This window comes from Argiope bruennichi, chromosome 5, assembly GCF_947563725.1.
Source record: "Argiope bruennichi chromosome 5, qqArgBrue1.1, whole genome shotgun sequence".
Lineage (NCBI taxonomy): Eukaryota > Metazoa > Arthropoda > Arachnida > Araneae > Araneidae > Argiope > Argiope bruennichi.
In genome coordinates this window covers 66,167,514-66,192,364 of record NC_079155.1, presented here as the reverse complement: position 1 = coordinate 66,192,364, position 24,851 = coordinate 66,167,514, and the positions used below count along the sequence as shown (strand labels likewise).

The 24,851-nt window shown below is 26.8% G+C and overlaps 1 protein-coding gene across 1 annotated transcript in view; it reads left to right on the top strand.

The window, feature by feature from the left end:
* LOC129968292 (uncharacterized) overlaps positions 1 to 9,390 on the top strand; it is a 77,564-nt gene extending 68,174 nt beyond the window's left edge. The window contains exon 3 of the mRNA XM_056082148.1: positions 9,291 to 9,390. Coding sequence (XP_055938123.1) covers positions 9,291 to 9,390 — 100 coding nt within the window. The remainder of the gene's footprint in view (positions 1 to 9,290) is intronic.
* Positions 9,391 to 24,851: the final 15,461 nt, after the last annotated feature.

Genomic DNA, 24,851 nt, shown 5'->3' with positions numbered 1-24,851 from the left:
ATTGTTGGAGACCCTTGAGACAGCCATAAATCCCTTACTGAGACTTTCGTTGCATTAACGGAACCAATTTTTTACATTTTTACTTAACTAACTAAGTTAAACTAAGTTTTACGATGCAATCGAGTCTTAACTTAATACTTCCTAATGTCATATAGAGCCATCTTACAATTTTGAGATAGGCAGTAGGTTATAAGCCTAGGCTACAATGCAGGTACCATCAAAATTTACGAGATACCGCTATAGGACATTGTCAGCATGAGAGCAGACAGAAAAAGGTTTAAATTGTTATAATTTACTTATATTAATTATAATAAATAGTTATAAAACAGATAACGAAATAAATTTATATCTATACAAGAATTGCTTATTTAAAGTTATAAAATAAAACTTTTACAAACCGCTCTGCATTAAACCATATACCTCGGCGAAAGTTGATTAATACTTGTATTATGTCTTTTAGCTGTTGGTTTGTTATTTTATTTATTTATTATATTTGATGATTTTGGTATTGATTTCTGTTTTGACGAGTTTTCTCTTAATGCCATTATTTCACTTTAGTAGCATTTAAAAAAAATAATACATACCTTTTCGGGTATTCATTTAGAGCCTTCTTTCCGTGTTAAAGGAATGATTGAAAGCTTTTCTTTTTCCAATTAACAGTGTTGCTTATTTTGCGGTTACATATTTTAATACTATGAATTTCATAACATTTTTGAATTATAGAGTATTTTTCTTCGGAAAACCAACAAAAAAAAATGTATTTTAATCCACAGTTTCTGTAGATGCAGCGTTTTGAAAGAATGATTGCTTTAAAAGTAGCAGATAACTTTCTTCTTTTCAAAAAATAAGCTGCTTCTGGAAATTTTTATATTTGGAACAGAAAATCAGAAAAAGAAAAAGATTTGAATTTTTTTAAAATTCTTTATCGAAATCGTTACAAAAATATGCAAAATCTTCCTGTATTTTATAGATTTTTAAATTTTAAAATTATAACTTTCTGTTTTAGAATTAAATTTTTAATAATTTCAACTCTAGAACTTAGTAGTGGTAATTTTGTGAAACTAAAACTCCTGTTCCTCTTTTAGTTTTCTTTCATATATATATTCGATGTCACTGATTAGTAAAACTATTTTTCTAGAAAATAAACTTTTTATTTAATGTCGGAGCAATTTTCTGTAATTAGAAAATTTCGTTTTATCTTCTTGAAAAATGTAATTATATTTTGCCTAAAGAACATTCTCTATTAATAATTTTCGAAGTAAAAATACAACTTTATTGTGCAGAGTTAAATATTTATTTCATTTTTTATAATTTAAATTTAAAATTTAGGAAGGGTTCATCTAGACTTTTAGAAATTATATTTTTTTTTTCTGCTTAAGATATCTGTTTCAAAATGAACAAAATTAATTTTTATAATTAATCCTGCATCATTATTAAGAATAATCAACCGAAATGCTGTTTTAACGTATAGCTCGACTTGTGTTTTGACTGGTAAATACTCAGACAGGTTTTGATATATGTGCTAATAAAACTAACCATGAAAAATAATTAGTTATATGATAATAAAATTCACATTTCATTTGCCTTTTTTAATGCACGATTGTAGCAAAGGTTAGTGAGATGAGGTCTGGTGGTTCAAAATATTGTCACTTCACTTTCATGTTATTACTTATATTTTGCTTCAAACTGATTTTAGTGATTAATTTTGATTCGAGTATTTTTGAGGTTCATGGATAGAGAAGATCAAACTGTAAAAAGAGCAAAATTTGCAATGTAACTATATATTCAAATCTATAGTTTATTATAAATTTTATATAATATAATATAATTACTTAAACTCTCTGTCAATGTGCTTTATATTTTATTACAAAATACAATGTCAATGTATTTTGTAATAAAACTTTTGTTAATTAATCTGTGACGATCAGACTAGAGGTAAAATTAACACAATAATAGTCCTCTAAATGAGCATCTCTTCTAGTTTTATAATAATTATAAATGTTTCCAAAAAATCATGGTTGAGATTCGTATATTTTCTAGAACCTTCCTTTTTCTTACTTTTAATTTCCTCTTTTAATCCACAGTAGCTTTCCTAGTTATTTGTCATGTTTATTGAAGCTTTTAAATTATTGGAATTTTATCGTTTGCATTTTTATTGCATTTTTTCTTTCTGTTTTTTGGATGACTTGAACGTTATAAAGAACATTCTCGAAATATAATTTCATTAATAGAAACTTTTATATCAAACTTTTTATTTGCATAAGATATCTTATAATAATAAATATTTTTTAAGATGTTATATTAAACTATAAGGGCGCAAGCATCTATTTTCAATGCTCATGTACTGAATTGTGGAATAAGAAAAGTATAATGCGTTTCTATTATAATGAAAAAATTATAAAAATAGCACCTTGAATATTTTCCCTATTAAATTCCAATTTATTGATTCTCAATAAAACGAATTGTAATGTAAACTTATGAAACTTATTGGATAGATTAAGTACTTTTTCTCTCTATAAATGTGATGTACATTATTAAACATCGATAAATATTAGCATTAAAAATAAAACATGATATTGTAAAGATAATTATGTTTAAAGAAATATGTTGAATTCTCATATTTTCCTTCAGATTATTTATTTTTTACTTTCTCATGAAAGAAATGTACAAAGATAAAATTCTGCTGAGGTCAAAATATTCGAATGCGAGATTTTGATGAATAGTTATTTGTCATGTTTCCGCGTTTATTATAGTTATAGTAATATCCGCGTTTCAGATTCCTATGAGCCCGAGAAAACTAATTTCTTTAAATATTGTCCGTCTGTCGCTATGTTTGTCTAAGAATACGATTACTCAGCAGCATTTTCAGCTAGACGGATGGAATTCAGTATATGGTCTCATATTAAATTTTTAAATTTCTGATAAATTTTAAAGAATTCCATTCTGCCTGGGTACTAGAGTACGTTTCATATCGAACACGATACGAAACGAAGCGAGACAGATGAATAAAATGTATTGCTCAGATTTAACATCTAAAGTGTACGCATGTTTCAAAATTGAATCCAAATCCGGTTAGGGGTTGACCGTCTGCCAATTTATACTTTCACCAGCATATGAATGTATAACTTAGAAAAGAAACAACTTGAATATATGAAATTTGTTATGTGCATTTTTGAGAAATTTGGAATATTGATTTGAATGAATTTTAATTATGTGTCATAATTTAATTTCAATTGGTTGAAAAAAATCATTCAAAATACCTATTCGTTTTTTTAGTATTTGAGCATTAACTGCATCTAAAAGATTAGACAGCAAAAAAAAATCGCCAAAGACTGGACGCCTACAGACTCTGTATCGTAATAAATGTTAGCTAATATTATCGTTTAGGGATATATTAGCATATTAGAGAGTACGCGAGAAAATTTCAGGGAGACTAATAACTCTAGTTGTTTTTAATTTATTACTCAAGCGATCAATTTAAGTTTGAATAGCACGGTGTTAATGGTGCTATCATGATAGGTTAATAAAAAAACTTACCTATGAATGTAACAAGCGAGAATGTTTTCCTTTCAAACGTCTCTTATTCTTAGACAATTGAGTACCTTTTTTCTGTTCTCCTTCTAACCTCCAGTATTTCATGATCTTACAGTTATGGTGTGAGAGTACACGTCTGGAACACGATAAATCTTCGTTAGTCAAGGCAACTCCTAACCATGAGTACACCCTCTTTCCCACTTCAATATATAGCATGCAATATAGCGAATTTTGTGTTATATAACATGATGAACAAAAGTAAATAGGAATTTCGAAAGCTTTATTTTACATTGGATGTGTTCTATTCCTAACACAAATAAGACATTTTAGCTAGAAAACCGCATACCAATTTTTATTTATTAATATCATTACGTTTTTGCGTTCTCGTGTTCACATATACATGCCAATAAATGCCTCTCTTCCCTTATGACAGATTTGTTTAAAATTTAATACGATCGTACACTTCTGATGGGAAACTTGTGTACCAAATTACATTCATATAGCTTTTTGAGTTATTCGTGTTCACAAGTGTATAGACAGGCGGGCAAATTTGCCTTTGTAAATTTCGTTCAAAATTTGATAGATATTTAGAAATTTAATGTAGAGACAATGTATATTGTCTCTACACTAAATTTATCCTGTATAGTAAATATCCTGTATATACCAAATAATCATATTTTTAGTTCAAAGCGTTTTGAATCTTCGTGTTCATAGACGGACGAAGTGACACACAGAAATAATTGCAAAAATGTGATTTTTAGTCAAAATTTTTCAGTTAAATTTGACGATTACAATACTTGTTCTTTGTATATTTCATTTGCGAGAAGATAAAAAATATGAAATTTCTACAGTAGCAATAGAATGCAAATTTTAACGCGTATTCACCTTCTACATCAATTAGTATATGCCGATACTCACCAACAAAAATGAACATTATTTTATAACCTCTATAAAAACCAATATTTTTTTTACCACCTTTTTGCATATATAAAGTATATTCAATTAATTCTAATTAATTTATACTAAAGAAGAATTTTTATGTATAACTATGATGTTTGAGTAAATTGACTATTTTGTTTATAGATCGAAGAACAAGAGACTTTAATATAATTTTACTTCCATTAAAGAAACATGGCCAACAAGCCGTATAACTCTAGGGGGTTTTAATCGTTAAAAACACGTTCGAAAAAGAAGTTCACAGTAGGGAGGGTGGATTAGAAAGTGCAGAGAACATGTCATTCATAGCATTTTGTTTCAAGGGATAAAAAAAAATATTGATTATCTACATTTTTACAGAATAAAGAAAATTTAACAGTTTGTTATAACTTTAAGCTAAAAGAAATATGTGGTTCAAAGATTTTTCATTCATTAAAATTTCTGGAAAATATTAACATATATTTTTGCATTTTATTATTAAAGAAATTAATACCATGTAGGCAAAGAATATTTTATATATGTTCTTTTTAATATGGATTAGAAATTTAAAGTAGATAGAGAAAATATATGATTTGTTTAATATTTGATATCAAATAAGTTTTTAATATGTGGAAAAGATTTCTGCTTATGTATTTTACAATTAAGTAAGATTTATATTACATGAAATAACTGATTTAAACATGGAATGCATTTTTTTAAATAATTCATTTTTTTAATACTTTATGTAAATTTATGTTTACACAAAACAGAATTTTGTCGATCATCTTTTCTCTGTCTTCCAGTTCCGATAGAGTTCCAAATATTTTATATATTTTATAAGATAATGAACCATTTTAAAGTTTTAGAAACTAATATTCAGTAATAATATAAACTATTAATCTAACTAATATAAACTATTAATTGATCTATTAATTATATTTTGATTTAAGAATCTGCTTATGTATTTTACAATTAAGTAAGATTTATATTACATGAAATAACTGATTTAAACATGGAATGCATTTTTTTTAAATAATTCATTTTTTTAATACTTTATGTAAATTTATGTTTACACAAAACAGAATTTTGTCGATCATCTTTTCTCTGTCTTCCAGTTCCGATAGAGTTCCAAATATTTTATATATTTTATAAGATAATGAACCATTTTAAAGTTTTAGAAACTAATATTCAGTAATAATATAAACTATTAATCTAACTAATATAAACTATTAATTGATCTATTAATTATATTTTGATTTAAGAATAAATGATGATAATAAACAATAATAAATTAAAAAATAGTTACTTTTAAAGTTGTATGGCATAAATAACAAAGAAATGAGTTAAAGATAAAAATTATAGTAAGTAACTAAAACAACTGTTTTAATGTAATTAATATTTATTTTTAAAAGTTTTCTTTTTTAATTTGATTGTTTGACAAAAGGCTTTAACCATACAGTGCATCGTGTAGTCACTTGGCTACATGCTTTTATTTACATTTATAAAGTTCACATGACTGCACCAAAGATCAACAATTAGTATTTAGAAATCATTATTAAATGCTTTTTTGATAAACATTCGTACAAAAGACCAATATATGGCTATAGCGGTGCAAGAATCATATATAAAATGGAAGCTTGGAAAAATACAAAGATGGCTATTCTATGAATATCTCAACCATTAAAAATAATATCTCAATATGTTTTTGGATGATAAAAAATATATTGGTAAAAAGGAATTTTTATTTTATTGCAGATTTGTTATAAAGTTATTTGTATCACTGGGATACGCTTCTTTCATAATGCAATCGTTTGATGCATTTTAATTTTTTTTTTAATTTCAAGAAAACATATAATTCAAAAATTCATTTAATACTTTTCTTAAATTATATGTAGCTATTCAAAACATATATTTTTTTATAACAAAATAAAAAAGTCACGCATTCCAGCGTTAACTTAGCATAGGAAAATTAATATAATAAAATTTTTATAAAAAATTTTAATAAATACACCATCTTTTGTTAAAGCATAAGATTAGTTTTTGCAATACTAAACAACATTTGAAATTCCGAAATGTAACTGAAAATTTATATAAATTAAGTGCAGATTGCGTCACCTTTATTTACTTATTTGACAAATAGGAATATTAATGAATTTTTATTCTTTTTTGTAGCTAAAGATATAAAAAAAATCAAAATTTAAATAGAATAATATAAGTATCTAAAACGAAATTAAGTTTTAAACATTTTGAAAATTCATCATTTTCTAAAAATCTATTATAATAGATAATGCATTTATTTTAATTCATACCAACATATTAAAAAACAAAATATGGATTAAAATATTTGTAATTTATAAGTGTATGAAAATATTGCTTAAAATAATTTAACTTAGTAGGTTTTTAATTTACATAATTTTTAACTATCTTAACTAATAACTATTTTCAACCAATTTCGTATAACTAGAGGACAGAATTATTGATTGAGAAATTCGTTACAGCGAAATAAATTGCATTGTTGGGAAACATTCATCTGTGAAATCATTTAATGCCTATAAAAAATTAATCCATGTGCTATTAAAATATACGTCCTGTATTTTAAAATACGCAATACTTTGAAAAGAACTTTATTCAATATTAAACGAACTGTAATCCTTGAAATTAAAGTTTTATGAATTTGTGTAAAGTATATTTCGAATCTATCTGTTGTGAGATAAAAATAACTGAATTTGAGCTCTTTTATACCCTCTCATTTGGAAATTTCAAAATCCATGCATAAATGAAATTCTCAAAAAAGCAACCTATTAAAATTAATATTGATAAAAATATGTATATGGAGACATTTAACTATTCAAGAAGTCAGGCCGTTGTTTCGAAACTTTTGGTAATTTGAAATTCTAATGAAATTTTAAATTACATTTTCTTATTTGTTAAAAAAATATACTCTTATTGAATTAGATGGAGTAGCTATTTTTCTTCTTCTTGATTTACTAATTCTCAAAGGAAAATTATTCAAATTCGTCGAGAGAAGTAGCTTTATGTAAAAATATTTCACGATATAATAATAGCGCACGATAAATAAAATATTTTAGAATTCCTGTTTTATGTTAAAAAAAACAAACATTTTTATTAATTTTTTAATATGTAAAAACGCTTTCAACATAGATGTTCCAGGATGAGAAAATTGCATTATGTTTTAAAATTTCTGAAAAATAATGAAATATACAATTCATACTTTTAAAAAAGGCTTTGATTGTTAATGTCGAAAAAATAAGCGTATGTGTGTGTTGGTGAAATGCATTTAAAATAACAAGAATTATTAATAAATAGATTTCAAATAACATCCTGGAACAACTGAAAATAAAAGAATATAGGAACCATCAAGATTTCGATGACAGAATTAAGTGTAGAAAAATAGCAAGACTAATTTAAGTCAGTTTAATATAAAAAAAATGCCAAAGGCATTGGGTAAGATTGTCATAATTTATAAACTTTTTTTTTATGTAATATTATTAGTAATTATTAAATTAAATCGATTTGGTAATTGAAAGTCTTTTTAATTCATATAAATTTGTGTAAGTTTAAAATTCTTTTTGGAACATAAAAAATTAAATATCCATAAGTTTTGCATTAATATTTTGTTGTGCACAGAAGTGTTACGGTAGTTTTGAATTACAATATAATAAACATTTCTAAGATTACACGCATTCTGTTTTAACGTTTTACTTCGAAGTTCTAATAAATTCGACTTCATTTGTTCTTTATTACCATGATGAAAGAATTCTTAGAAAATAAAATCTTGAGAAAAATGTGAAATCATCTTCTTTACATGAAAAATAAACATCTAAGTTATTAAGAAAAACCGTTTCTAGTATCAATTCAACGAATGATTTTAGAATAAAAAAATAATTCTTAACCGAATTCTGACAATAATAATAATAATAAAAACTTAGAGGAAATTAATTTATTAGAATAGTAATAATTCTATCACGAGTAATCTCAATAAATAAAAGATAAATAATAAAGGAATTTAACTTACTAAACATCAAAAACACCATCTCATCATAAATTAAAATTGGACTCCCGCGTTATGATTTTTCACTGCAGATTAGATCAAGGACCGTAGCAAAACATCACTGGCAACTGATCACAAAGTAAACATAGAAATGGGTAACATAACTCCGTCCTCTAGTTTATATTCGTGACGTAAATTAGAATGATATTTATTCGTTCGTGTCTTGAATATGCTGAAGCGTTTAAATATTTTTCACGTAGAAGAGGATACTCGATTTCTTCAGGATGGAATTTCTGAAATTTCAAATGATTATATAAATCTTCTTGGGATAAAACTTGATAAGTAGTTGATGATGGCAGCTTTTGTTGAAATTCTTGATTTCGACAAGTCGCATTTCAGTTTTTGATAAATTGTAATTCGAAATTTAATATACCAAACCGTATTTCAAGTGGAAATCTACACATAAACCACTTACTCTCACTTCTTCTCTAACACAGGTGTTATCTCCTCTCTCCCGATAAAGTTGTGATTCTTAGGAAGACAGTGAACGGTGCGAATGCTGAGATTTATATTTACATGCCAGCAAGAGAGTGCTTCGCTTCGTGGTATTTTAGAGAAAACCCTATGTGTATTTTGGATGTCTGCTTTTATATCAACTGAAATCAAAATTTGGAACCGAACCATAATTTTAACAACACAATTATACGCTAAAATTTTATTTAAGTCATTGCGTTTTTCTGTTATTGCGTTCTACAAATCTATACTTTAGATGTTAACCCATCAGCATACGCTTGAAGTCTTTCTGACCCATCCTTTCTCTTCTGTTTAGAAATTCCAGAACCTGTTACTTCCTATATCTTCATGGGGAATTTAGAAGATCAGAACAGCAATCAACAAAACAATGTATCTCATTTTTTGTAAGAGGTTAAGTGTCAAACTGAGCCCTGCATGTGCTAGTTTTTTAGATCTTTTTTAATGTCATGACTATGACAGTAGAAGAAAGTGAGTAGCAGAGCTTCAGAGATATCCTCGCAAGTGTTCCTACTGATAATTTATGACAGAATGATGACAGCTGTGATTCCTTATATACTGATGAAATTTTGGAATGTGACCTTACTACAGAATCGGAATAAAGTGTAGATTCTAAATACTCAAAAAAAAAATGATCGAATCTTTTCCTATGCATGAAAAAATGTAGCAAATCCTTATATAAAATGCATTTTCTTAAAAAATGAATAAGTTATTTTGAAATGTGTGCTAAAAATTCCTTTTATTCTGAATGAAAAATGATAAAATTATTTTTTGTGTATGTATATAAAATTGAAAGACAAAAGTTATGATTTTTTTTTTAAGTCGTGTATTTAAGCTTCTTTTTCCAAAAAAATTCAAACATCCATTATATGTAAAATACAGATTTTCATATTCTTGCAATAGTTTTATACAGAAAAAAAACAATTACATTAAAAATAAGGAATTTTAAACGAATGGAATGGTGGTAAAGGAAAAGAATATTGTAAGATTATGGAAAAAGAAGGCTAAGTTCAATTTTCGTTTTTCTAATTAGAAATCGCATTTTTATCTTAAATAAGAATATATTTAAATGAAAAAATATTCATACATTCTTATCATATTTTATTTTTTTATGCAAATAGCCAATAAGATAAGTAGTGAATGCCTAGAAATTTGGGGTCAAAATGACCATACGCGTGTTCTACTGTTCAAATAATGTGTGAATGTGCTGAAGGTTTAAAGCCTAGTATCAATTCTAATTTAATTAACTTTTTGCATTTCTAAGTTAATTTTTGTGAAATTATAGACCGTCAGATGGTCAATACTTAGTCGTATTTTGTTCAAACTTTGATAAGGCTCTATATTTAAAATACTAAATATATGTACCAAATTTTATTGATATAGCTGTTTCCATTTTATAATTAACATGTTCATTTGTATTTGGATAACCAAATACACGGGCTTTCTGTAAATGATTTTCGCTTGCAATTTGATAAAAATATACAAATTTTGAATACATTTATCTATCTATCTCCAAGAAATTTTGAGGTATATTTTTAAAATTCAGACATAATTCCAGAAATATGTTTTTTTTAATTCTGGAAAGTCGGAAACGTGGAGATTCGTCAAAATTTAAAGTTTGAATTTTTTGATAATTACAATGCTTTTTCTTCACTTACTTCGCATACGAGAAAGTCTAAAGGAAATGTTTGTGCTTGTGTACATGCAGCGAAGTACGCAGCAAAATTTATCAGCGCACAGTCATGAAATTTAGATTGTAGGTAATTATAGATGTGATTCAAAGCATCTTCATCAGAAAATTTAAAATAAAATAAAATAAATCTTTATTAAATGTTTTGGATGATTTTTCCGTCATATTTGCCTGTTATGAATCTTTTATTAATTATATAAAAAACAATAGAAATCAATTGTTGGTTTTGAATTTCTTCTTTTGCCTATTCATCTTAATTTAGTGAGTATCAAAAAATGTTTAAAAAACAGACATTCATCTCTAAAAACTTTTGGAATTTATAGTAAAATTCCCGCATTTACAAAGTAGGGTTTCGCATTATTTTATCTTTTCCAGATATTTTAAAATTACTATTCGAATATTTCTCTTTAAATGGAAACTGATATGATCAAAATTTCTTTTTTTCATTTCTTTTTAATTATTTCCCTAATGATTTCAAACTTTAGTTTTCATTCTGTAGTTTCTTGGCAGAGTTTTACTTCATTACTGATTCATAGTGCAGTTTGGGAAATGAATCATGAAAATTACATTTTTTTAATAATTTAAATTGAATAGCATATTCTCATCTCTACCTCTCTGTCACTTTTTAGAGCATCCTTTTTAAAGATAATTATTCCGACTTTTATTTTGTAGCTCACCAAACGGTATCACACCTTTTTTTAAAGATATTTATTTCGTATTTTATCGTGTGTCTTTCACCAAACGTTATTATTATCATGAAGGAAAATGCTCGCGTAAAATCTTTATTATTTTTTCTTTGTCTTCATTGCTTTATTTCATGTTGAGACTTACTACATCAAGGGCATTGTAGGTTCAATTAAAATATTCATATTATTACTAATTTGTGATATTGTTTCCCTGTGCAACTTGTTTTCGCTACACAAATTGGAATATACAGAAAATAAATACTCTGATATTTGTTCTTAATTCTTAAAATTCTTAAATAAACAAATTTAATTCTACAAAAAATTACTTTTTATGCAGGAACATAATTTCATTGCTGCATTCATAAATAGAGCAAAACAGGTTTTCACTACGAACAAATGACTTTTGCTGTTACTATTATTTACTATTAGATAGCAAACTATATCGAAATAAGAGTTAGTGATCCAAGGCATAACTGTGTCTTTTGTTGTTGAAATTAAAAATTGTTCGGAGTTTGGAAATAGAACGGAATTATTCATATGCTGTAACTGAGACACAATTATGTGCATTCACATCACTATAGTAAATATATTTCTTTTCACGTAATCTGATCTGTAACTGAAAATGAATTAAATAATTGAATAGATTTTATTTCAATTTTTAACAATTATATATAAACTACAATATTGTCATAAAAATAAATGGTTTTTCATTGAAATTTGGCCAATATTCGGTTTGAAAAGAAACAAAGAATATTAGTAATTCTTTAAAGACTAAAAATCAATCAAAGTACTATTTAATTAAAAACAATAAAACATTGTAGCATTTTAAGTAACGTATTCCAAAAAAGTGTCTTCGCAATAACAACTAAATTGTGGTATCATATATATATATATATATATATATATAATATGCATCATCCAAAAAAACAAAAAAAACCCCAAAAAACATTCGTTATTTAGATATGAGATTTAGCAATACATACATTATTTATTCTTATAAGAAGGCAAACGATTATTTATAAAAAAGCAAATGTGTTTTAGAATTTTAGTTCTGTTTAGAATGGTTTTGTTTGGGAAACTTAAGTATTTTTATCAGAAAGTAAAAAATTATTAAATATTTTTTTCCTGATTTTTAATATTTTTTTTAATCTTCCCAAAAATATTTAATTATGTGTTTTTCTGCTGAATTCACAAACTGCGAGTTCTTAGCTTAGAAGTGACTAACTACCTTTAAGATTTAACTTCAGAAATACGAAATAAAATCTTTTACATTTGGCTCTGTCTAAAGTTAGATTTCATTCTTGTAGTATAATATGGTGTATATTATATTTTCACTGTACTATGAGCTACAGATTTTATTTTATTGTTTAGTTAAAGCATTCCATCATACCGAGGGGAAAACTTTTTATGAAAACTAAATTGTGAAATATATCTAGTGCATAGAATATTATAATGCTTATATGGGTAAGTCTGTACTTAAAAAAATTATTGAATTAAAATGAGCTTCTTAGTTGTATTTATTAATTTCCTTTCCTCTTTATGTTTTTTTACCGTTTATATTTAAGAAGGTGAAGCGTCATACACAAAGAGGCTGCTCAATCTTATATTCAAAATAAATCTTTTTAATGTAAAAAAAAAATTAACCTTCTTGTTATTTATGGAATTAGACTTATTTTTTAAATTTTTTAGCACTCTGTGTTTTCCACAAAAACAGAAGCATTCTCTAAAATTTCTATTATCTTACTTCCAAAAATTTTTCTCCAAGAAATTAGACAGAAAATAAAAGAAACTGAAAAAAAAAATACTTCCGAGCTGAAGTAAATTGAGATTTAAATATAATGTTTTTTTTTTTTTTTGCCACGATCTTTTTTGCGTTCCGTTGATGGGATTACGCTTGAATGTTTCATTGTTTCATTTCAATGTATTAGTTGTTTTTGCAGTTTGTGAAAATTTACATTTAAATTTAGCTCTGGCTGTGATCTCAGTATTTGTATTTTTAATCGATCCAAATTGTTACCTTTTTTTATTAAAAAAAAGCTTAATAATTTATTGTTTGGATGTGTTTCTTTCCGATTACTGATATTTCACAAACAAATTATCATAATAGTAGCCAATTTTTTACTCACTTTGCGATCAATATTGAACAGATTTTGTATCCTGCGATATTTTCTGTAAATATTATTGTAATTTTTTTTTTGGCACAGAAAATTTAAAGAACTCTCCGAAAGTTTTATGCATATTCTCTTATCTCTCTACAAGGTGTTATCCCTAGCTAAAATTGTCGCCCTTGGGCAAGGCCGTGAACCTGAGTACTCAGATTTTTATTTTCAGAGTCTCGCATGAGCGTTTTAATTTTGTTCTTCATAATACAGTAAAAAAACAAACAAACCAAAACTGCATTTTAGACAACTTTTTTTAAACGTTTGAACAAGGTTTCAATTTTAAAAACAAAATCGCATATCAAGTTTGTTATTTTAGTAAGCCTGTTAAGTAATCGAATTTGTAAACAAGCAAAAATAGAGAAGGTAAAACTTAGAGTTGGTTTAAAGTTGAAAACAATCCACTCTTAAAATACTAAAACTATGCATCAAATTTCATTTACCTAAATTATTGCTTTTTTAAGTTAATACAGTTATATGCAAATGAAATTGCAGTCGATATTCAATATCGAGATAAATTTGGTTGGAAATTTGATATGGGTGTAGTCTTCAAATACTAAATTTGAATACCAAATTATATTATTACATTTTTATTATTACACTCTTTACGTTTTATAGTTAAGGTGTTGACTTATGAACAGACAGACAATCTGTGAATAAATTATTTCAAACTTAGATTGCTATCTACAGATGTAGGTTAAAAGTTACTTGCTAAATTTCATTTATGTAGTTATAAGCTTTTTTAAATCAGATAAACAGTAGAGAGATAAACAGAGTGAAAGAGAGCATATTTTTGAAATAATGAATATTTTGGATTCACGAATGTCTGTAATTGCAAATTAAAAACATTTTTTTTTTTAATTTTAGTAGAATTTTCAAAGTTAATATTACACACGGTTTGTAAACGCATTTTATATTGTTATAAGCAATTCAAACTTAATTTTTTTGTGTTATGACGTCATTGGATCTCCCGCTTTTAACAATGTTAAAATTGTGATGAGAAAATTTCTTTCTGTGGACAATGTTTCAATCATTAACTATACTCAGTGCCTAGATACTGAAAATAATGTGGTTATAATTTTTATACATTAAATAAAATTAGACACTTCTTCGAACATATTGAATAAAATGTTTTATCAACAACAAAGCTTTATTAAAACTAATTTCATCTCTTAAATGTTTCTTTTATTTTAAACATGAAATTTTTTAAATGTGGAAACTCTTAGAATATTTCCCAATTTAAAAGTTGTTCTTCTCATCTGCCTGCATTTCAAAATTATAAAACCTTTCTCGACCATTGAGATTAAAACAACGAATAAAGATAATAACAGTACTCCCAGAGGATTTATTATATCTTCAGTGTTTGAGTTTTATAAATATGAGAAATGATTCAAACCAGAATATGGAATAATATGTCGATATGGCTGTAAAGAATTCTTTTAATGAATACTTATATTCTGCGAGATTAAAATTGAAAAGATTCTCTCGTAGATATGCTGCAATATGAATTATTTACTTCATGTATGAAATAATGGAACGCTACATTATGCAGCATCAAAATTTTTTTTTAAATATAATTTGTAAAGTTCCTCTCGTAATATTACTATTAGCATTCGCGTTTTATAGAAGAATTTGGAAGATTAAATACATACATCTTGTAACAAAGCATGTAAATTATGAATAAGTAACAAAAGTTAATGTTCGTATCTTTATGCATGTACCATACTTGCAACATCTGTTAAATATATATCTCTTTCGAATATCTCCCTTCATTACTTTGAAATATCTTTCTATTTATAAGAGAATATGAAGCGTAATTTTTTTTATTTATTGTATTTTGATTGCAAGAAGAAATATTTAACTATCAAAAAATATTTAATTCATCACTGCATTTGAATACAGAACAAAATGCACTTTTCTTTATACTTGTTATATATATTTTATATGTACTAGTAGAAGTAATAAAAGTTTCACAAACTACATTACAATTGGACATTACGCGCTTAAATATTTCTGTTTGATTTTTATTGGCTAATGATTCTACAATTCCGCTATTAAAATGCATTTCTTTTAAAATGAAGATTGATTAATTTCTAAATTTACCCTTGATGATTTGTAGTATTTGAAATTTTCATATCGATCTCTTTTTAAAAATGTGAAAAATAAATTTTTTATTACAAAAAAGAAGCAAAAATTTACTTCCCAACTTCGACGACAGCTGCTCGTATCAAGAGTTCAACTGATTCCGTACAATGCAATAGTTATGTACACGACGCAATAAATATATATTTGTGCATATATTGTGCACATATTGTGCACACTAGCAACGTTTCTCAAAAGTGCCAGCGTTGCATACATGCGTGCGACGTACAATTTTATTTTCACAACTTGTGCCGTATTATATTGAGCGACACTGCTATGTGTTTTATATGGTTTTGGTAATGTGGTGTGTGGGTTTACACATTTCAAGCGTGATTTTCGCATACGTGTCAATACGTGTCTACCACTATGTTTATATGCGAGTGACATCAAAATAAAGTAAAAACGGATAAAATATAACAATTTTATCAAATCATACATCCTATAATATGTTAAAGTCAAATGAATACGAATTGTAAAAAATAAACAAAAAAAAAGGCATGTTATGGCGTTTGGGAAATATTACTTACTTAACCATGGCATGCAATATGTTAATAAAATTAATTTAATAATGTCAACCAGCATTGATGAAATTAAAACTTATCATACTAAATGAAAATACTATTTAAAATTATATTTGTACAGTAAATATAGCATTCGGATCAGTTAGCTATTCACTCAAATACAATTTGATGAAATCTCCCCAGTTGTTAAGGCTTGGAGCTATGTTAATATATCATTTGATTCTATCTGTAGAGAATGAAAGGTGGAGGGAGGACATGAGCAACCACTGATGTCATATAAAGATGTCATAAAATATGAAATGATATGGAAAATCGAAATCGAACCTGCGTTTGGGAATGGGAAAAACAGTTTTTCCCATACAGAATGTACAGTGAGGTATCTTGAAAATGGAGTGATAGTGTGAGACAGACCATTCCTAATGATCTATTTAGAAGTCATGGGCTTCCAATCGAAATAAATATTGGCGAAATCGGACCGCTTATTGTAGATAAGGGTTAGAGCTTTGGATTTTCTATTGATTATAAACGAGTAGATAATTGAGATAACTGTTACAGAGATATTTCTCATACCTTTCCCGCCAACCAAGGGGGCCAGATAGGAAAGTAGTTATTTTATTTTCAAGAACTTTTTGTCATACATATCAACCTGGAATGCTTCAATTTATATAGATGGTCATATTTTTCCCGTTTGTGGAGAATTTCGGACACCAGTGTTGACTCAGTACTTATACAAGATGAGGTGAAAAGTAATTAATAAAATGATAAGGAGTCTTTGTAATATTGATTCATCATCATCTGGCCACGGTTCAATATTGGGGTTTTCATTTCGTAAGTAATCTTCGTGTAATTCAAAATGGGACGTTTGTCTTTTTAAACTAAATTAATCTGGTCCAAGTTAAATTTAGTTATAGTTTCCATACATGATCAAATTCTGCACTAGAAGTGTTTTACCCGATATCTAAGAATTTGAACAAATATTATACAAGAGTTTCCTTAAACACTTTCTTTATCAAAAATATATTTTTAGAAATATTAATCATGTATTCACTCTTTATTTTATCCTATATTGACCAATATATCATCATAGTTCTCCTCGTTCAAACATAATTTCTGAGAAATATTTCTAATCCTTTAAGGAGAATATCGCTCGTTTTATGTGCTGAGAATGAAATCAATAGAATTCTTCCCACTCAAAAGTGATTTTTGAGAAGTATTAGTCAACATGTAAATATAATTCCATTCCTTCTTTTATTATGCAAAGTGGCTTACAAAAATGAGGAATACCATTTTATCGAAAGAGACCAAAGCTCTTCTCTTTGAATAATTTGAAAAAAAGAATGAAATCATATTCCATTCATTTCTGTTAAATTCCCCATCTAAAAGAAATGTTTTGAAATTTCATCTAACTGTATACTTAACGCAATTTCTGTCATAAACGTGGAATTTAGAGTTGTAGATTTTTTCATAAATAAATAACATTCAGTCATAAAATTGCTATTTAATTAATGCGGATTCCTCATTGGTTGATTTAAAAATATTTGAAAACACTTTGAAAATCTTAGAAAATGCGTTTCATGCATTTTTGCACCAGACATTCTGGCAGAACATCGAGTACGAGGATGAGAAGTTGAAGAATAAGTAAACGGTTCTATTTTTTCCTTAGAGGCTATAGCAATAGTAATGTGGTCGAGGTGGGCATAAATTGATGACGAGCCACTTTTCCATGGAAGGAGTTTTTGCATGGTCAGGAGATTATTATTTAGTACAAGTATTACTAATCGCTTGCGAATAGGTTTATTGGATAGCTTCGTGCCACAGGTTCAAATTTTCCTTGAATTATGGATGGGTTATTTTATAATCATTTATAAAAATAGGCAGAACAGAAAAAACATCCCGTCTATGTTTTAATAGCTTTTGTTTAAGAAACATATAATTTTTCTAATTTTGGAGGACATTTGAAGTCTAAGGGTTAGTCAAAGAATAAGTAATCTGTTTTTTCCTCCCGGATTGCAAAGCAATGATGCTCTGTTCAAGTTAACCAAATATATGTGGCGAAATATAACTCCCAAGGAAAGAATATGCTCATAAGCTGGTGGTAGTTACATAGTACACCTTATTATTCTTGGAGAATTACCGTTAAAATCCATTGGACAGCTTAGTGCTAAAATTGCCAATTTTTCTTGAATTGCAAATAGACCGCTTTCCTATCATTTATAAAAATAGACATGAAAGGTAAAATGTCTATCTTTTTAAAATTTAATTTAACAATCTAATTTTATAAAATGATATATTTCCTCATCCTTCCAGCATCGAATTTTAGATTGCTAATCAACATTCATTACATTCCTTTCAAAATAATGCTCTTGAAATGCAATGCATTTTTATGTAAATTCTATCACATTTTCAGAACTTGTTTTAAAGTCATTTTCAGGAAACGTTTTCAGAGGTGCAAGAAATTTTCCAACATTGTACCATTTGATTTGAAAACGATAATAAAAGTTGCAATTTTTAGAAGGGAAAACAAGGTTTTAAGAATTTCTAGCTTTTTTATGTGATTTTGGGTCTGTTTATATAAAATACTAAACAAAAATATCCTACTTATTTCCTTTGATCAATCCGTAATCTGATCAGGATGTAACTTTCTGAATACGATGCGACAACAATTTAAAAATAGTATGTTATCTCCGAATTATTCGCTGTTTATTTTAAACATAACATATTTGTAAAAAAAAAAACTGTTATTTATAAAATGTTATCCTGAATTTTTTTCAAACCTTCAGGCAATTCGGAGTGTAGATTTAGAAAAATAAATTTAAAAAACATTCTTTGCTCAAAAATGTGATTATTCGTGTAATACAGCTTGCTGCACAATATGTACAATATTATGTGAAATAATATTATTTTGTAAAATAGCCAATAATATTACAAATATTGTGTGAAATAATATTATTTCATTCAATAATCAACTATGTTACAAATATTGTACGAAATAATATTATTTAATTCAATAATAAAAAAATATATTACGTATATTGTTGCAAATAATATTATTTCATTCAATAGTCAACATTGTTAAGAATTTTGTTGATTAATTAGAGATTAAATTTAGAAAAATAAATTTAAAAAATATATATTTTTGTTCAAAAATTAGCGTTATCCATGTAATACACCCTATTGCATAATTAATATGTGCAGCATTATGTGAAATAATATTATTTTATTCAATAGTCAACAATATTACGAATATTGTGGGAAATAATATTATTTCATTCAATAATCAACTATGTTACAAATAGTGTATGAAATAATATTATTTAATTCAATAATAAAAAAATATTATATTGTGTGAAATAATATTTTCATTCAATAATCAAAACTATTATGAATATTGTGTGAAATAATATTATTTTATTCAATAGTCAACAATATTATGAATATTGTTTATTATCATACAATAGCTTACAATAATTGTGCTACTAGGATAGTATAGAACATTGGATAAATGTTTTTTTAATCTTTTTTTATGTCAATGTAAAAAGTTTGATTTCACAATATAATAATGCTTCCATTTTTGATCACAGGTTATATTGTGAAGAGATAAGTCTTGTGATTCTTCTGAGATTTCAATCAAAATATTTTTCATGCATAGTTTAGAATATGGCTGAGTGCACGTAGCAATACTGAAATCACATCTTTACAGTGGCAGACTTTACATTTCAAATCTACTTTCTAAAAGCTATTGTCACATTTTCTTACAACTCTGCAACAAAAAATATTTAAGGGAACAATAACATTTTGCCTCCAGCGGGGATATGTTCCCTAATGAACCTGTCAGATGTAGGCGAGGCCAAATAATTGCGAAAAAGGTGGCGATATGTTGTTGCTTATAGTTTGTTTCATACAGTGTGCCATAAGAAAATAGAGTAGAATTTATTGAGTGGTATATATGAATCCTGGAGGAAAAGTTTTTCAGAAATAACATGCTGAGAACGAAATCGACCGTAGATGAAGTAATTTGAGCTTTGGAAACTCTCTCTGCGCAATATTTTTCTTATCCAATATAACTTCAATTTCTCTGGATCCCGCAGAGAATAAAAGTTTCAGAGAATTGATATTGTAAAGTTAGTTGTGTTGTTTTAAAGTACTGAAACAGAAAAATGCCAATAATTTTATAGACAGAAAGAGCAGTATGTATTGAACCAATTCTTTCGGGAATAAAATAAATAATTGCTTAAAAACGCGTTAAAATAAATCAAGACACAATTTTCACTTTTGTGTATATATAGTATATGAAGAGAAAATTCTGTTTTCGTAAAAATAAAAGAAAAGAAAATTCGATCAACATAGTTTGAGGAATCTTCACATTATATATATCAAAAACCGTTTTTCGACTTATATCTGTTAATAAATGAATGAGGCATTAAAAAAAAAGCTATTGATTGTTTTTCAAAAAGAGAGGAACCGATCGAATATTTGCTATTAAGGAAAAACAATATATTGAGGGAAAGATCAAAGTTTTATTTTTTACTTCTCTTTTATTTGCGGCAAATATAGAATCGTAAGTTCGTTTCTTGCCACAGAAGAAGAACTGTCCTTTGATAAATTTTGATCTTAAATTTGTAATTAACGTTGCGGATTACTGACTCGTCATTCATTCAGCAGTTATTAATATATTTGTAAATTTAAAAGGATACTTACTATACAGGGAAGCAATACGACTAATTCTAACAGTAGTTTAGCTAAGGCAGAATGCTGACAGTAAATGCCGGGTATACGACATGCGAAAGTCATTGTTTAAGATCTGACCTAAGCAATAGGAATTATATGAATGTATACCTAATCATAGACTCCAAAGGTGATTTAAATGGTTTCATTGTAATTGAAGAAATAATTCGAATATTATAAATTCTGTAATTTGAACCAGCATTTTATGTTCGGGGTAAAATTTCTTCATAATAAAGTATGAAACCATTTTAAATCTTGTGAATATTATGCAGCAATTCAGATTAAAAAGACATCTAAAACGATGTAAATTATGTATATTGATTTTATTTAAATTTGTTACATTATGAATTCTGATGGTATGAACCAACAGACAACAACATAAGTATAATGTATTTTATTGGATTAGTTATATCTTTTCTTTAAGATATGTAACTTCAGAATGTAGTTATTTCATTTTGAAGATATTTTATCAAAAATTGGGCATTTTCGGACATATATTGCGCAATGAATACGTGATTTTTAAATTATTTGTCTGGTGTGGCGGAGAATTTGGAGAGAAAGAGGTACCATCTCACTGATTTTTAAAATCTATTATGTTTCATAATTCAGCATTTTTCAAGATCACTAACATAAATAGAAGCATTTATAAAAGCAATAAAAAATGATTTTTTTTCCTGTTTTTTAGGAGTTAAACTGTCGCATCTTATCCTAGTTGTCATAACCAAATTACAATATAAAATTTACATATTTTTTCACAAATATTAGCATTATTTTAAACTCTATTATCATTATTATAATATTACACTATTATTATAATATAATAATAAACCCTATTATTATATTATTATTATACCTCCCTTATTTATTTTAATTTGCATAACGTTCGGAAGGTTTGGTTTTATTAACGTCCCGTTTGAAGCAACATTAGGGCTATTTTGGGACTGACCTCTTCATTTTGAACCGCGGTCAGATGACGAGGACGACACCTGAGCTGGCACGCCCCTCTCCACACCACACCTCACCAGGGGGGAGGACGTTTGGTCATGACGGATTTAACGTGCAACAGACCCCCTTACACTACGGTTCTTCGCTGGTATCGGGTCATGAACCTGAAACCCTCCGGTTCCAAAGCCGAGACCTTACCACCAGGCCACTGCGGCCCCATTATGTTCGGAAATAAACCTGTATAAGAATGAGTAATGATTAATAACTGTAAAAGGTAAAATAAAATCAATTTCTCCAGAAACTGTAACGCGAATTTTGCAAACAGAAAAATAAATAAATAAATAAACATCCTTGACAAAATTGTTACGTGTTAAAGATGGAAAATTTTAATATTATCTGTGTTAAAATGTTTGTTGCTCTCGTATAATTGAAATAAATATTGAATTTATGTTTCTGAATCATATAAAACACATCTCATTTGCAGCATTAAAAAAAGATTTTCCTTTACTAATACATTTCTAGATTATTAATAAATAGAAATAATATTAATATTAGAAATGATGAAACTTGATAAATTTACGTTTTAAAATGGCTTGCTTCCAAAACAGTATTTTTAGAATATTTAAAATAGCAATAATTATCTTTATGAAAGGCATTTAAAAGCCATGTCTATCATTAAATATTTAAGAATAACTAGATTCCTCATTACGTTTAATGGACTAAGAAAATTAGTATCATATTATTTTAATAATGTAACAAGTAAAGTAGGATTTCTTATTAGTTTAGTAATTACCTAAATATGAAGATGTAATAAATTGAAATAAATACATAAAATATTCCTGAATAATGTTTGGTTTAAATTAAATATTTTTTCATGTTAAATTAAAAGCAAATTTCAATTTGAAGCTAATTGCTAAAAGTTAAGGGATATATAATATTCAAAGTAATGAGACTGGTATTTATACATTATTAAAGTTGAAGGAAATTATTAATTTTTATGTTGTATTTATTTGCATGTTGTGAGCGCACAGATTAATTTCGCTTAATTTTGATTTCAAGCTTAATTAAGATATCGTTGAACATTTTGTTGTACTCCTATATAATTTGAAAATTAAAAAAAAAAAATGGAAATTTTATCTGAAAGAGCAATTTAATATACTTTAATAATGGTAATTTCAAATACCTGAATACTTGCCTTATCTTTTTCATTATTTGTAATTTCAATATGAAAACTTTTACATTTTATACTAATTAAAACACAAAGTATTGAAGAATTTTATTTCATAGAAACTTAATTGGAACATTAATGTGAAAATAATATTATTCTTTTCTGAAAGGAAAGTCTATATAACAAAATTATTTTAAATAAAAAATAAATTTTTATTCTAGTAGTTCAAGGATTTGAAATATTTCAGTTGATTACTCTAAATTTTTATTTCGTTTTTAATATTTACAAATAATTTTTTTGCCGTTTCTTCTTAAATGATAAAGTGTGAATTCTAAAAGACATTTCTATTATTAGATTGTATTAAGATAGTTTATTTAAAACCTGAGTACAATTTAAAGTTCTATAGTGTTTTATTTTAAAATTATTCAGAAATACAAACGAGCGAAGGAACGAAGAAGGAATAATGACGAGAAAATTAAAATAAAATATACATTACAAACATCAAAGGATAGGATTTCGAATGTCAAATTTGCATGCATTAACAAAATATTTATTTATTGCTTCATACATCATGATGTATGCATGAATTAAATACTGGATCTTTGTTCATTAATAAATATAACAAATTTGTATGATTCTGAAAGAAAACAAAACTAAGTACAGAATACCTAGTTTATTGGAAACCAAAAATAAAAGTTGGAAATTTGAATTTCAGGCACTTATATTATTACAAGTGTTCGACGAGAATCCCACCAGAATTACTTTTAGTTTCAGTAGCTTAAAACAAATACATCTGAAATCCAAATTCGATTTTTGGTACTACAAACCGCATACCAGGTTTTAATTGCCAAACAATCACCAAGAGTCACATTATAATTTAGTAAAACTTTTGATTTGCAATGCTAAAGATCTATATTTTGTAATTATTGTTCATCAGTGCTATTCTAGAGATTCACGGTTTTACTCATAGACCATAATTTTATGTAATATTGGGAAAGGTGCTAACACCTTTATTAGAGAGTATGCAGGAGTATTTTGCAAACTTCTGCCGATAATTTATCTAATTTATATAATGTATAATCATAAAATAATGAAGAAGAATTTTTTTAAATGAAAGTATTGTATATTTATGTATATTTTCAGAGTATACAAAAGTATGCATTCCAACACTTATAAAATATACCTATCGAATATTAAATTGATTCTTTAAGGTTTTGAAAGCTGTGGCAGTTAAAGTGACATGAGTTTTATGAACTTCTAGAAATACACTGTCAGCAATGTACACAAAACTTCCTACAGGATATCCAAAATTCGATTATATCCTGATGTCACAGATTTCTTTGTTCGATATATTCTATACCATTGCTCTCGTATAAGGAATGACAAAATTCCAGACGGCGATTACTTTTGTGGCCATTAGTGTCTCGACTCTTCGAGATGCATTGACTTGTTGGAATTGGCAAAATGAATGCAAGACATAGATGGGGCAATCTTATCCAAAAATAAACTTGCACCATTAGCTAGTCACATCCAGGAGTCTTAACGATTAAACTAATTATATATGTTAAGCAGTTCGTATAGTTTAGGTTACTGTTTAGGCATTTACGGCTTTATGAAGTTTGAGCAGAACATGGCTCAACTGAAGGTTGAAAATATGATCAGTGACACAACGCGATTTGTATTTAACCATACAGTGAGTAGTGTGGTTGTCACATGATAGATATATAGTCCAACTAGGATATATATATAGCGTAGTTGGTAATTAGTTTTTAAAGCTATAACCTACAGTGTATTTTGCATAGACGAAATTTTGTTTCTTCTTG